Raw genomic sequence first — 12,794 nt, forward strand, 5'->3', positions numbered from 1 at the left:
TTAAAAAATACAATTTTTTTAAATCTATATTAGAACAAAATAGCTGGGGCAGATGTCTTCTTGGTAATAAATGGGCCGAGAGCAGCCCAATCGCCATCTTCGCTATGGGCTACAAGCCCAAATTAATGAATGAAATATTTTTTAAATGTGAAACATATTATGGAGACGTGGCACTTTTTAATTGGATGAGAGAATTCGGAGGATCAAACCAAAGGAATAGGAAGAAGAACCCTAAAAAACTGAAAAGCAAGCGCACTGTAAACAGAAAATTACAGTAAAAAGTGGAGGCGGGAAAATTTCCGATGGCGCGAGATCGGAAGAGGCAGAGACCGAACATATTGATCACCGGAACTCCTGGAACCGGCAAGACAACAACGTCATCTGCTTTAGCAGACGCCGCTCAGCTTCGTCATGTTTCCGTTGGGGACCTTGTGAAGGAGAAGAGTTTGCACGATGGCTGGGATGACGAACTCCAGTGCTATGTAATCAACGAAGATCTGGTTAGGTTTTTTTCTTCTTTAATCCTTGCATGAACTGCTGATTTCATCGTCTTGTAAGCTATTGCGAATTGAGAGTGGTTTTAGACTTAATTCTTTTTTTCTAATGGTCTTTCCGTTGTACATAAGACGATGCTAACCTGCAGGTGCATTGCAATTGTCAGGTCTGCGACGAGTTGGAGGATTTGATGGACGAAGGTGGAATCATTGTGGATTATCACGGTTGTGGTTTTTTTCCTGAGCGGTGGTTTGATCGCGTGGTTGTTCTTCAGACCGAGAACTCTATCTTGTATGATCGCTTGACGAAGAGGTAACGAAATTAAAGACTTCCTGTTTGTGATTATTCCGTTTGTGTATTTTGTTCCGCCATTTTGGCTCTCTTCTCAAACGCTTGTGGAATTCTGTTTGTGGTGCAGGGGATACGATGGAGCTAAGCTTTCAAACAATATTGAATGCGAAATCTTTCAGATATTGCTTGAGGAAGCAAAGGAAAACTATCAGGAGAACATAGTGGTAGCTCTAAGAAGTGACACTGTTGAAGATGTAGCTAGAAACGTTGAAACTCTGTCGAACTGGGTTAAGAATTGGCAACCTGTAAGCTAAGCAGATAAGAAAAGAAAGAAGAGATTACTTACGCTCCCGTTTTCTTGATTTCGATTTTATGTAAAGTAAAAGAAAGCCGCCTTTGCTACTTGATCGAATTGGGTTTCTAGCCAGATTTATATAAGTTATGCATCTTCCCAATTCCCCATTATTTGGAGTATTTGTAAGCTGCCCTTTTCCTTCAGGTTTTCCAAAGTTTTATCAATGAATGGATAAACGAAGAATTTTGCTAGGTGGAAGATCTAGCATGTCCATTGAAGATCGCTCAAGTCACTTGGGAACCGGAAAATTGTCAAGCACTCAGCAAGCAAATATGGGCCTTTGAGAAGGGTAATAAGTCATACACTCTTGTAGATCTTTGTATGAATGGGCTTTTGTCTGATTTGCATGGATAAAGACATTCGTGTGTGCATTATGCTTGAAACGTGTTTGTAGAAGATCAGGTCGCTGTTTATTGGTGTAATTGAGTTGTACGCTAGTTAATGTCTCATCTTGGATGTGGCGGCATGTGTTTTAGTTGAATGATTGCTAAGTAAAAAATCGAACCATCGTTCATTCAGATATTGTTTGACTGCATGTTCTTCGTGCACTTTCTTCATTTACCTGCCATTTATCAGTTATTATTATCAAAATAGATGGTTGGTTTATTATACCTTTCTTTGGTCGATATTTAAAATTTGAGTTTCTGTTTAATTTGTATATATCCTTCATTATTGGTTTCGAATAAGTTTAGGAGAGATTATCATGAAACTAGTAGCATTATCGATTAGGAAAAATTGTTAGTGATCTAACTTAGATCGAATGATCATCACAGCTTTAATAAGCTATGGAATTTCAAATCACAACCACCCCTGGCCATCATGATTCATTTGACACATTTTACTTTCTTTCTTACTTCTCAGTTCTTTTTTTTCCTCTTGGTGTGACATTCTATACAAGGTTTTTTTCTACAACTTGTCGGTAGTCTGACGCCACCTCCATTCATAGGTTTGATATCGTAGCATTGCCTTCTCTAGTCGATTCTCAGGTTAAGTGGCTAGTTGGTTTTCGAGTTGAGTCTCGACTCTCGTCTTTAGTACTTGGTAGTCAATTGTCTCGATATTGTCTTCAGCACTCAGTTGAATCTCATCTCACAGAGTCCGTTGTCTTCAACATTCGGTTGAGTTCGTGGTCTTCAGCACTCGATAGTTGGTTCTCTGAGCATAGGTGGAAATAAAATATTATTTAGAACAACCCGAACCCAACCCAACGTGTTAGTTATGAAACAATTTCGGGTTGGGTTGGGTTGAGTTATCAATCCAACTAACCCAAACTTTTGGATTGGTCTAAAAACAATTATTTTCAAACCGGTTCAACCTAAGCCATGTACATTCCTAGAGGGAAAAACATTTTCAAAAACATAAATCATTATTTATGAGCTAGTAATTAAATACATTGTAACGGTGGTATAAATTTAATTATATGAGTTTTTTTAATGGGTAAAAATTGGGAGTGAAATCTATATGAGTTTTATTACGGATAAATTCCTAAATTATGTAGAGACTAAAATTTTAACTGCATAACTATAATTGAAGTTTACCACAAAAGTGGAATTTTTTTATGTATATGTGTGTATATATATTATATAAACCTCGAAAAGGATAAGATTGATTCAGCTGAGTACAATAAGTGCTCATTTGAAGGAAGTCTGCGAGGAAACGACACATCTTCGGTTATCTTACTGAGAGTATAACAGCTCAGCTTCCCTCCATCTTTCAGTGGACCCATTTATTCAATACAACTAAAGGGCAACAGAATTTCTCATAATCGTTGTAATTACAGGTAATCTGCTTTCTCTTACTTTCCAAATTTGTTCAGTTCTCCCTTTGTTTTTTGAATCCTCGCTTTGCCCACAAGGTGTTTGATGAAATGCCAAACCCAAGTTTTAGTGACTTCGTTGAGCATCCTGGTAGTACAAACAAACACTTCTGAACATTCTTTTCTCTAGTGCTTTTAATGGCTGCCCTTTGTTCTCTTGTTACAGGCTTGTTTGTGGGAGACATTTGACTGATACTTATAGACCCTTTACAAGTATGCTAAGTAGGGGAGGTTTAATCTCATCCTATATTTCTTCTTCTTTGAAATGCTTCTCTTCTTCAACTTCTAATGTGCTCAAAGTTGGAGATATCTTGAGCCATACCAGAATCTTCACCAGTGAAGATGTTTTGGAATACTCCAAAGTGAGTCATGACTCAAATCCTCTGCACTTTGATTCTGCATTAGCCCGACGTGCTGGATTCGACGATCGTCTTGTTCATGGGATGCTTGTTGCATCAATGTTCCCTCGTGTCATTTCCTCTCATTTTGTAAGTCTAGATAGTCTGCATTGCTTACACACAACTTTATGGGGACTGAAAAATGGCACTCACGCTTGTTTGAGATCTTTTAATGTATGTGGATGATTGTAGCCAGGAGCCATCTATGTGTCACAAAGCTTGAATTTTAAGTTACCAGTCTACGTCGGAGAGACGATCATTGTTCGGGTTGAAGCAATTGACTTGAGAGAAATTAAGAAGAGATACCTGTAAGCTTGTTCTTGGCAAATCTCTACCTTCTCATTCGAATTTCAAGTTGTCATTTCATTGAGTTGGTGCTTGCTGAATGTGTTTCAGGGCGAAATTCCAAACGAAATGCTTGAGGAATGGCGACGAGCTTGTTCTGGATGGTGAGGCAAGGGCCATATTACCTTCTGATTTTTGTTCCACAGATGGTTAGACGATGATCGTCTAAGTCTCGACCGCTAGATGTGGTTGAAGGAGCAAAGTTTTCCATATGAATTCATTCAATTTCTTCTTTGCTCTCTGTGGATAAAGATTGTCAAGTCTGGGAATAGGTCTGACCTCTATTTGCTTTTACTTCATCTCTTATTGATAGGTTATGAACAATATCTGGACCTGTTTCTTTCAATAAATTTGCCATGAGCCCTATGATCTTGGAACTGTTCTATCAATAGAGACTAACAAAATGAACAAATTTTCTGTCATAATGAATTGAATTTTTATTGAATTATCTTGTGTTCAATGAGACATCCAAGCAGTGTGAAAGTGTAAACGAAGTTTAAGAATCAGAAGATTCTGATTCGGTAATATTTCTATTGCAAGGAACAAGTTGCCCCTTAGACAGCATCTTCACTAGACCCCTAACTACACTTAAACCTCATAATTTTCCAAAAAATGAAAAAGAAATAGAGAACTTTCTTTCTCCTGCGTACCTGGTAGAGCAGCAACGGAGCAGTTGTGTGGTATATACATCATCTGTAGTGAATTACAACATAGCTATCTCTTAGTCTGTGGCAGAATCACCGACGGTTTGAACGTCGAGATCTTCTGTGTCGCAATCGGAGGAAGTCTGATCTACAGAACAGTTGTTCAGTTGGCCTTGTGGGGTTCCAAAGAGGGTAGTGAATATCTGTCTGTGGCATTCGTCACAGAAGTAGATGTAGGTAAAATGGCCTTCATATGGGAGCTTATGGACTGCAGCTCCTGGTAGGATCCGATGAACGTAATCGGTCATTGATGGTGGAACCACCATATCATCCATCCCCTGTTTGAATGAACATATGAGATCAAAAGGGAGAGGCAAACCAAACTACAATTCTTAGCTCCAATTAGGATTTGAAAAACAATTGGTCAGATGTCATTCATCAGCCAGTTCAAGTGATCAGTAGCTACTTTAATAATATGGTAATGGGCATCGGCACCATTAAGATGAGTAGACGAGATGGAATTAGAAAACTGCTCCTGTTTCTAATAGAGTTTGTTATTTTTCGTCTTTTCTCCTTAGTTTGCGAGAGATTACCTTTTGATTTACCAGAAGCAGAAAAAGAATTAGTAACGGGTTATCAAACCGAATATTCGGGTATCAAATTTGGTTGATTTTATCTTTCTTCCTATTTAAATCTATTAATTTCTTCGTTATTTGTAATCAATACTGTCATGGTGCCATTGGTTGATTTTATCTGGCTCCCTATCTAAATCTATTGGTTTCTTTTAAATTTGTAATCAAACCTGATGAACATCGGTAATCAAAATCTAACCTGCCATATATGAATTGGACCAAGGAAGCCAGTAAAGTCGTCTTGGGCATCACCTAGCAAAGACTTCAGCCAATGAATCACAGATTTTACTACACGTTTCTGTAATCTGAGATCGTGAAGCCTGAAACCCCAATCTGATACCAGTAGTGTAGCTTCCTCCACAAACGGTTTTGTATTACCTTGCCTGATTGATTCTTCTACGTCCCTTTGCCAGAACTCTTCGTGGATAGGATCCTCTACTAGAGCTCTATCCTGAAAAAAAGTGATGATTAGATTCTCCGTCGGTAAAGTTTCTGTACAATCTCAAGAAAATAGTGTTAGGAACCACGGATCTCCACAATGGTATGATATTATCGCTTTGAGCATAAACTCTCATGGTTTGGATTTGGGCTTCCCCAAAAGACCTCATACCAATGGAGATGTATTCCTTACTTATAAACCCAGATCGTTTCCTAAATTAACCAATGTAGAACTCCCTCCCAACAATTCTCGTCAAAGAATACCCGTTCACAAAATCTAAATGGCTTGGACCAAGCACTATGATGTTTTGCGCAAAGACTTGACATTAGATGTCGAGGACTAAAACATTACACATGAAAACATAACAAAACATGGAATTGGACATCGGCATATAATTGGCGTTCAATCAAGACTTGAGAAACATGAACACGTTCTTAGCATATCAATATCATAGATGTTTAATCATCAATAATGGGTAAGAGCATTTTTCAATAGAAGGAACGCGATTATGAACCAACTGTGATTGTAGATGGTGATGTCTCACCCTTTTTCCTAGTGATAATGCCAACCACTTATCAATCTGATCATGCTTCCCAGACAGGAAGCTATTACGGTAGAACAGAGGAAGAACAGCAGGAAATCTTCGAGCTAAGAAGTACATAAATTTCCGCTTTCTACTCCATTTCTTCCATGTTGCACGTCTTTCCTCCTTGGTCATACTTGGATCATAGGGATTAACCATTGGAGCAAACATAGCAGCACCTGCAGCACGATGTCAATTAAATTAGAGATTCTATAACCAACATATCGTCATTGCAACTCTGAAAATGTATTCAATTCAAAAATGGTTTACAGAATTTAATCTAGGTTCATACAAGTCGTTGCTTGTTTCATTAATTTTACATTCTGCATTGAATTTTGAGTTTGAGCATTCAACTGAAGAAAAATGTCATTGCCTTGTTCATACCTGCAAGTTTATCAGGAATATACCTCAGAGCTGCCCAAGCATGCATGCTCCCTGTGGAATACCCTATTACCCAAAATCTGTCGCTGACACCTACAGCATTTGCTAAAAATGACATGTCCATTGCTGATGATTCAAGGTTTCTTTGAGGATGAGGATCGCTCTCTCCAAAGCCCGGGAGATCATATGTCAACAAGCGAATGCCAAACTCTTCCAACAGTGAAGTTTTAAGCCCAGGCATTTCTTAGGATAAGAACAGTATGAAAATAAGTTCAAATTAACAAACAGAAAAGATTGCACAAAGGTATACAGGAATAATTTAGCATAAATTTTCTCGAAATTTCAAGCTCCTAAGCAACCTGCAAGCCGAGAAGAGAGGAAGGAATGAGGACCGATTATTGAAAATCTAGCTCTGTCCGCAGAAACACCTTGCTCCTTGTATGCCAAGAATCTACCGTCGGGGAGCATTACTCGCCTGGCGCTCGGTGGATGTATGTAGACCTTTTTAATTGGTGAGATGGGAATATCATCACGTTGGACACTTAGAGTTAAAACTGCAGAAAAACAAACCAGTAATTGAAGAGACTTTTCAGAGGAAATTCTTCAGCAAACAAGAAAGAAACCATTAAAAACGCGATTGAGATGAAATTCTAAAGTCAGCTCGAAGCGCGAAAACTCAGTAAAATTCGAAAAACACGAAGTTCAAAATTTCAGAGATACAGCACTAGCGAGTCCAGAATTTCACCTGCCAGAACAACAACCGAAACGCACAGTATGACCATCCAGGCATGAAATGGATCCTTATCCTCGGGCAAGTAGTCATTGATGAACCGCAATTTACCACAAACCTTCTCACAAGGCCCTCTCACTTTCTTCTCAATGTATGATCCCTTCCCAAACGTCTTCACAACATACGATTCATTATCTCCAAAACTCTGCAATACTATATCCCTACATCCCTTCCCGAACTCCATAGCCATCTCCCCAGCCGCCTTGAGGAACTCCATAGCTTGATCTCCAAAATTCTCCGGTTCACCGCCACTACCTCCCTCTCCATGGCGAGCAGCATAAGACGGCGGCACCGCGGAACTCATACCGTCCACAGATCCAAATCACGGCACAGTACGACCGTGTCGCCGGACGACGTGGAAAAAAGAATCAAAAGCTGGCATAAAATTCAGTGTCGTGGCAGTGAAATGAAAATCAAATAAAGAAACATAAACCGAAACAGAAACGAAGTGAGAGCGAAAAGGCTTGAATGAGACGCAAAGTAAAAAGGAGACGGAAGAATCTAGGGTTCGTAGCCGAAATGTTGACGAAGAAAGGGAAGTGAAAAGGCAATGGTGGTGGAGGTGCTGGTGTTGGTGCTGGTGTTGGTGCTGGTGCTGGTGAGTGGGGACGACGACGAAGACGAATTCAATTATTTATTTATTTATTTGTTATTTATTATTTATTATTTATTATTTATTATTACTTTATTTAAAAATAAGAGTGAGAGTGGTTTTGGGATTTTAATATATGACGGCTCTACCCCTGCCCGGCCCCTTCCCCAATCTCAACCGTTTCGGTGGCCATTATTATTTATTTATTATTTTCCTCTTTTCTCATTATCCATCATCGTCCGACGTGTTATTTCTTCCTTTTTTTCTTTTTACCTTTATTTTATAATAAAAATTGACACATTTTAATTAATAATATATATATATATATATATATATATTATAAAAGAAGGTTATATACCACACACACATATATATATATATATTTCTTTATATATAAAGTTAAATTTTTACCACGAAATTTGAATATTATATTTTAGGAAAATGGAGATGGGGTATCAAATTTAACCGTTTTTTTTTTTTTAATACAAAATTTATGAACCGTAAAGTAAACGCTAGTGTGACAGTGTCTGTCGTGCATTTCAATTTTCAGCCAACCATTTTAAATGAAATTAAATAAGGAGTAATTGAGAAATAAATTTTAATATATATAATATAAATAAAAGATTAGGATGAGTCATTGAATGATTAAACTGGAGATTAATATGACAGCCAATCGACTTCTGCGCTGGAACTTGGAAGGAACTATATATATATATATATACAATAGTGAAAATATATATTTTATCATTATCATTAAGATTAAAAGATTAAAAAAAGATTAAAAAAACTACGTGCGACTAATAATGAGTTGTTACAATGAACTTTGACTTTTCAAACATTATAATATAAATCATTAAAAAGATTTTGATATCATTTGATTATAATATGAATATATTTAACGTAGAAAAATAATAGTGTACTCAATTTTAAACTAGTCCAGCTGATTGCAAAAATGAACTGAATAACGTTTACAAACTAACCCAGCCCAATTCAACCATGAACTAACTCAACCCAATCCAACCATTTATTTTTAGGTGGAGTTGGGTCGGATTGTAAGTTGTTTTTAATTATTTTGAAAACTCATACTTATCAACCATACATATTAAATAACTAACCAAATTCGATGTCGCAAGTCGCTAGGGGAGACGATCTTCGGCTGTTGAACTAGAAAGAGCAAACTTCATTGACTAAAACCTGCTACAAAAGGGGAGATCCAAAAGGAGAAGTTCAAACACAAAAGTTACTTCTGAACATTTGAATCATTTCTAAGTTCAAATAGGATAAAACTATGAACAGGCAATTTACACGCAAAACATCAAATCCCAAGATGGATTATTTGAGTGATATTGAGAGTGAACTAGAAGGAAGATGGTTTTGTTCTTTATCAGATATAGTAAAACTCGTCATCTGAATCATAAAGCTCTTCTTCTTCATCTTCTTCGTCGTAGAATTGACCGTCATGATCGAATTCTCTATTATCATCGTTGTACAAAATATGATTTTCAGCCCAAAGCGGACAAGAACATGTCGCCTTTTTATCTTTCCATTCTCCTCCACATTTATAGCAAAATTCATGACCACATCTGCAACAAAAAGATGAGAAGTTTATTTGAGGTAGAGTCAAAGCTAGATGCAAAGGATAAATAGTGCATACTACATTTGGTTTAGAAAACTTGCAGGTACAAAGTTTAAATTACTCACAAATAGGATATTCTAGACATTTATGGTGTACAGGCAGAAAGCAAATATGATATTCCGACCCAGACACTAGGCGGTGTGCCAGCAAAGACGTTGGGCTCCTAAGGGGGTGGATTGTGAAATCCCACATTGGTTGGAGAGGAGAATGAGACATTTCTTACATGTGTTTGGAAACCTCTCCCAAGCAGACACGTTTTAAAAACTTTGAGGGGAAGCTCGAAAGGGAGAGACCAAAGAGAACAATATATGCTAGCGGTGAACTTGGACGGTTACAAATCGTATCAAAGTTAGACACCGGGCAGTGTGCCAGTGAGAATGTTGGGCTCCCAAGGGGGGTGGATGGTGAGATCCCACATCAGTTAGAGAGGGGAATGAAGCATTCCTTATAAGGGTGTGGAAACCTATCCCTAGTAGACGCGTTTTAAAACCTTAAAAGGAAAGCTTAAAGAAAAACAATATCTACTAGCAGTGGGTTTAAGTTGTTCCAGTTCCACAATCGATAACCTTTATTTCCAGCATGATCAGTATGTATCCATAAACCTAATGTATACGAAATCAAACAAATAAAGCTTGTTTCATTCCATTTTTCATGTATAGTACTATTTTGACTCCTACCCTTCAATCAAATTCAACATGTTATGCAGAAAAGTGTAAAGACTGTCAGAATTACATGCCAAACAAGAATTTAAAGTCAGATGGAAACACCTGAGTTTAGTCCAGGCCAAGAGTATTTATAATGGAAGATTCTAAAATCCACAATAACGTGTAAATTCAGGTTAAAGAGAGAGTTATTAACAGAGTTATGTTTCAATAGAAATAAGGTTACCTGCAAGTCATGTGATAGCAACCTTCAGCAAGTTCAATCATGTGATTACACTTCACACATTGGCGCCACAGACATGTTGAAGCCAGGGACTTCAATTTCACATCATCAGTGGGAAGATTATTTGACCTTTTGTAGTCATTGCAGGAAACACGATTATGCCAAGGAACCTTGCAGTTGATACAGAAAAGACCATGACACTTCATGCATTTCCGCATTCCAGATTGGTTGGCACCACTAAAGATGTCTCTAGTGTATTCCAAGACCTCGACTTTTGTCATTAGAGCCGAACATCTTGGATATGGACAATAAACTTTCTCAGAAACGGGTATGGAAGCTTCTTTAATACGTTGGCGCATCGTAGTCATATCTTTTGGTGTCAAGAATTTTGCACAGCTATCGACATTAAGGTCAAACTTACACCCATCGTGCGGACACTTAGGCACCAATCCTTGAAGTAATTTCACTTCCACATGTTGTTTCATACAAGAAGAGCAGTACCGATGCGAGCAGCCATCGACTGCAAACATCCTATTAAAATCACACTCCTCCAAACAAATAACACAAGTCTCATGTAGCTTCTTCTTTGGGGCAGGATCAACAGGTCGTGTGGTCTGAGGAACTATTGCCTCTCTCGCTAGTTTGAACGCAAATTTGATATCATGCCTAGCCACAAGCCTGGGATAGCAAGAGTCAAAATGTGCTTGTTGCAGATGAGTTACCCGATCGAGTAGAGTGACAATCTTGCGCTGCTTCGGTGGCCATTTGCCACTAACCTGTTCACGGCTTAAATAATAAGATTGTTTGTTGTAGTTCTAGAAATAAATTGCAAATCGAAAACTTAACCTGAGAACAACCATTTCAAACAAAAACGTAGAAGCTTAGGAACACATCCAAGTTACCTTTTTCGGAAAATTGCTTTTGTTAAAAGCAGACCTTAAACCATTATTTGGAAAAGATGACTACAAGCTACTGCCTTGAGGACCCATAACTAAAAATGGTAAGACGCCCCAATAATAATGCTAGCCCAATATAGTCAAATAACTGCCATCTGCAACATCAACAGTTAGTATATCTTACCATTTTCAATATCACTTTAAAGCACATCCATCCTCTTCAAGGTTTGTCAAGCTCAATATGATATTTCTGCTAGTGGGATTCCTTTCTATCAACTTGATGCTCGACATGAAAATCGTCACCATTTCTTTATCAAAGTTGCTTAAAAATTATGGGGTCTATCCTTAAAGTTTGGAACTAAACAAGGAACCTTCACATTGCATCATTTTGCAATTCCATCCACTCGTGTAAAAAATAGAAACAGATCTAGTTCCTCAAGTAGCCTAAGAATAGATTTAAAATGGGTTTTAACCAACATTGCCAATACAACTTTTACAGTCATCTTCAGCATTGAAGTCCTACATCCTTAGTAGGTGCTCAAGAAACCAGATAATTATTGAAGACAGCTAAAGGTTTATAATACAGAATGATCTTGGGAGCACTTCAAAGTTAAAACATCATGAGGTTGTGGATAAACAAGTAATTGCAAGAAATTTGCTCAAGATTAAAACAAACAAGAGCACAGAGAAGGCTTACAAACTGATAAAGAGGGTAGTAATCGCAGTAAAAACAAAGGCGCTTCAAATTCAAATCCATAGCTGCGTCCAGTCCTGTGATCAAAGCCTTAAACTCAGCCACTATTTTACTCCTTTCATTCCCTGCAAGGTGTTTTTTCACCTCGAACACTAATTCGTCCTCCGGGTTGCAAATAGCAACACCGATTCCAGCTACCAAACGTCTCTCAATTCCAATCCCTTCCTCACTCACCAAACCTTTGAAATAGAGCTTAAAAACGCCCTGATTCTCAACGCCCTTCGAGCATCCCTCGCCGAAGAAGTGATTCTGAGAAGTATCACCCCACTCGTCACAGTCATCATCGGAAATGTTTAGAATCTCCCTCGCGAAACCGTGATTACGAACCCGACGATCAACTTCCCCGACAGTCCTGCGCATCTCAAATTCCGATTGCAACCAATCTTGGAATATCTGATCGTCATTCTCGATGTCCCTGGAATGGAGTGTGGCGGTTCTGGAGATATCATCGCGTTCGAATTCTTGAAATCCCGGCCGAGGATTTGAGGCGGAGGAGGAGGATGAAGCGAGTGATGCGGCAAGAGCTTCTTCGAGTTGGAGATTGTAGGCAAGGTCGAGGTCCGATTCCAATACTAAGTCGTCCATGGAATCAGCTGAACTATACCTTTGGAATTTGGAGAGGGTTTAGTGGAATTGTTGATTTGGCTTTTTATTTAAATTTGACTTGAATTTGGAGAGGTTTAGTTGAAGGGAATTTTATATCAAAATTTTATTAGGCTAAAAATTTAAATAGATAAAATTTATTTTAAATATTTAGTTTCAAAAAATAATTTTTAACATCTTAATAAATTCAATCCGAGGTATATAAGATAATTCTCAAAATTTAAATATTAAAAATAAAATTTATTTTAATATTTAATTT

General features: G+C 37.9%; 4 protein-coding genes across 8 annotated transcripts; 2 read left to right on the forward strand and 2 right to left on the reverse strand.

Moving 5' to 3' along the window:
* Positions 1-229: 229 nt before the first annotated feature.
* LOC111483633 (adenylate kinase isoenzyme 6 homolog) lies at positions 230-1,498 on the forward strand. 3 transcript variants are annotated; one of them, XM_023129859.1, is made up of 4 exons: positions 230-500; positions 662-807; positions 914-1,123; positions 1,164-1,498. In XM_023129859.1, exons 1-3 carry the CDS (start codon positions 303-305, stop codon positions 1,098-1,100), a joined length of 531 nt encoding a protein of 176 aa, XP_022985627.1. In that variant the 5' UTR covers positions 230-302; the 3' UTR covers positions 1,101-1,123; positions 1,164-1,498. The 3 variants fall into 3 exon arrangements, with proteins under 3 accessions (XP_022985627.1, XP_022985628.1, XP_022985625.1); XM_023129860.1 differs by having other exon boundaries at positions 914-1,086; positions 1,141-1,260; XM_023129857.1 differs by having other exon boundaries at positions 914-1,260.
* Positions 1,499-2,717: 1,219 nt separating this feature from the next.
* LOC111483634 ((R)-specific enoyl-CoA hydratase) lies at positions 2,718-4,072 on the forward strand. The gene is made up of 4 exons (XM_023129861.1): positions 2,718-2,921; positions 3,124-3,445; positions 3,548-3,663; positions 3,752-4,072. The coding sequence occupies exons 2-4, from the start codon at positions 3,173-3,175 to the stop codon at positions 3,852-3,854; spliced, it is 492 nt and encodes a 163-aa protein (XP_022985629.1). The 5' UTR covers positions 2,718-2,921; positions 3,124-3,172; the 3' UTR covers positions 3,855-4,072.
* Positions 3,886-7,786, reverse strand: LOC111483629. Of its 3 annotated transcripts, none has more exons than XR_002718401.1 (7): positions 7,125-7,786; positions 6,739-6,933; positions 6,383-6,622; positions 5,960-6,177; positions 5,176-5,427; positions 4,351-4,682; positions 3,886-3,940 (listed from the first exon to the last, which is right to left on the reverse strand). XR_002718401.1 is itself a non-coding variant. In XM_023129852.1 (6 exons), the coding sequence occupies exons 1-6, from the start codon at positions 7,471-7,473 to the stop codon at positions 4,422-4,424; spliced, it is 1,515 nt and encodes a 504-aa protein (XP_022985620.1). In that variant the 5' UTR covers positions 7,474-7,786; the 3' UTR covers positions 4,105-4,421. The 3 variants fall into 3 exon arrangements, 1 of the variants encoding a protein (XP_022985620.1); XR_002718400.1 differs by lacking the exon at positions 3,886-3,940 and adding an exon at positions 3,943-4,033; XM_023129852.1 differs by lacking the exon at positions 3,886-3,940 and having other exon boundaries at positions 4,105-4,682.
* A 1,132-nt stretch (positions 7,787-8,918) lies between these two features.
* Positions 8,919-12,558, reverse strand: LOC111483577. Its single transcript, XM_023129768.1, has 3 exons — positions 11,876-12,558; positions 10,286-11,058; positions 8,919-9,344 (listed from the first exon to the last, which is right to left on the reverse strand). The coding sequence occupies exons 1-3, from the start codon at positions 12,515-12,517 to the stop codon at positions 9,146-9,148; spliced, it is 1,614 nt and encodes a 537-aa protein (XP_022985536.1). The 5' UTR covers positions 12,518-12,558; the 3' UTR covers positions 8,919-9,145.
* Between the last annotated feature and the right edge of the window lie 236 nt (positions 12,559-12,794).

The sequence above is a fragment of the Cucurbita maxima genome, unplaced genomic scaffold, assembly GCF_002738345.1.
Source record: "Cucurbita maxima cultivar Rimu unplaced genomic scaffold, Cmax_1.0 Cma_Scf00009, whole genome shotgun sequence".
Lineage (NCBI taxonomy): Eukaryota > Viridiplantae > Streptophyta > Magnoliopsida > Cucurbitales > Cucurbitaceae > Cucurbita > Cucurbita maxima.

Bases quoted from the DNA above. Each gene is read 5' to 3' on its own strand.
- LOC111483633 (XM_023129859.1), top strand. From the start codon at position 303: ATGGCGCGAGATCGGAAGAGGCAGAGACCGAACATATTGATCACCGGA. The intron at 501-661 runs GTTAGGTTTTTT...TGCAATTGTCAG, and splicing joins ATGTAATCAACGAAGATCTG to GTCTGCGACGAGTTGGAGGA. The intron at 808-913 runs GTAACGAAATTA...TTTGTGGTGCAG, and splicing joins TATGATCGCTTGACGAAGAG to GGGATACGATGGAGCTAAGC.
- LOC111483634 (XM_023129861.1), top strand. From the start codon at position 3,173: ATGCTAAGTAGGGGAGGTTTAATCTCATCCTATATTTCTTCTTCTTTG. The intron at 3,446-3,547 runs GTAAGTCTAGAT...GGATGATTGTAG, and splicing joins GTGTCATTTCCTCTCATTTT to CCAGGAGCCATCTATGTGTC. The intron at 3,664-3,751 runs GTAAGCTTGTTC...AATGTGTTTCAG, and splicing joins GAAATTAAGAAGAGATACCT to GGCGAAATTCCAAACGAAAT.
- LOC111483629 (XM_023129852.1), bottom strand. From the start codon at position 7,473: ATGAGTTCCGCGGTGCCGCCGTCTTATGCTGCTCGCCATGGAGAGGGA. The intron at 6,178-6,382 runs GTATGAACAAGG...ATCGTGCTGCAG, and splicing joins TATTCCTGATAAACTTGCAG to GTGCTGCTATGTTTGCTCCA. The intron at 5,428-5,959 runs GTGAGACATCAC...ACTTTTTTTCAG, and splicing joins CATTATCACTAGGAAAAAGG to GATAGAGCTCTAGTAGAGGA.
- LOC111483577 (XM_023129768.1), bottom strand. From the start codon at position 12,517: ATGGACGACTTAGTATTGGAATCGGACCTCGACCTTGCCTACAATCTC. The intron at 11,059-11,875 runs GTAAGCCTTCTC...AGCCGTGAACAG, and splicing joins ACTACCCTCTTTATCAGTTT to GTTAGTGGCAAATGGCCACC. The intron at 9,345-10,285 runs GTAACCTTATTT...TTTTTGTTGCAG, and splicing joins TGCTATCACATGACTTGCAG to ATGTGGTCATGAATTTTGCT.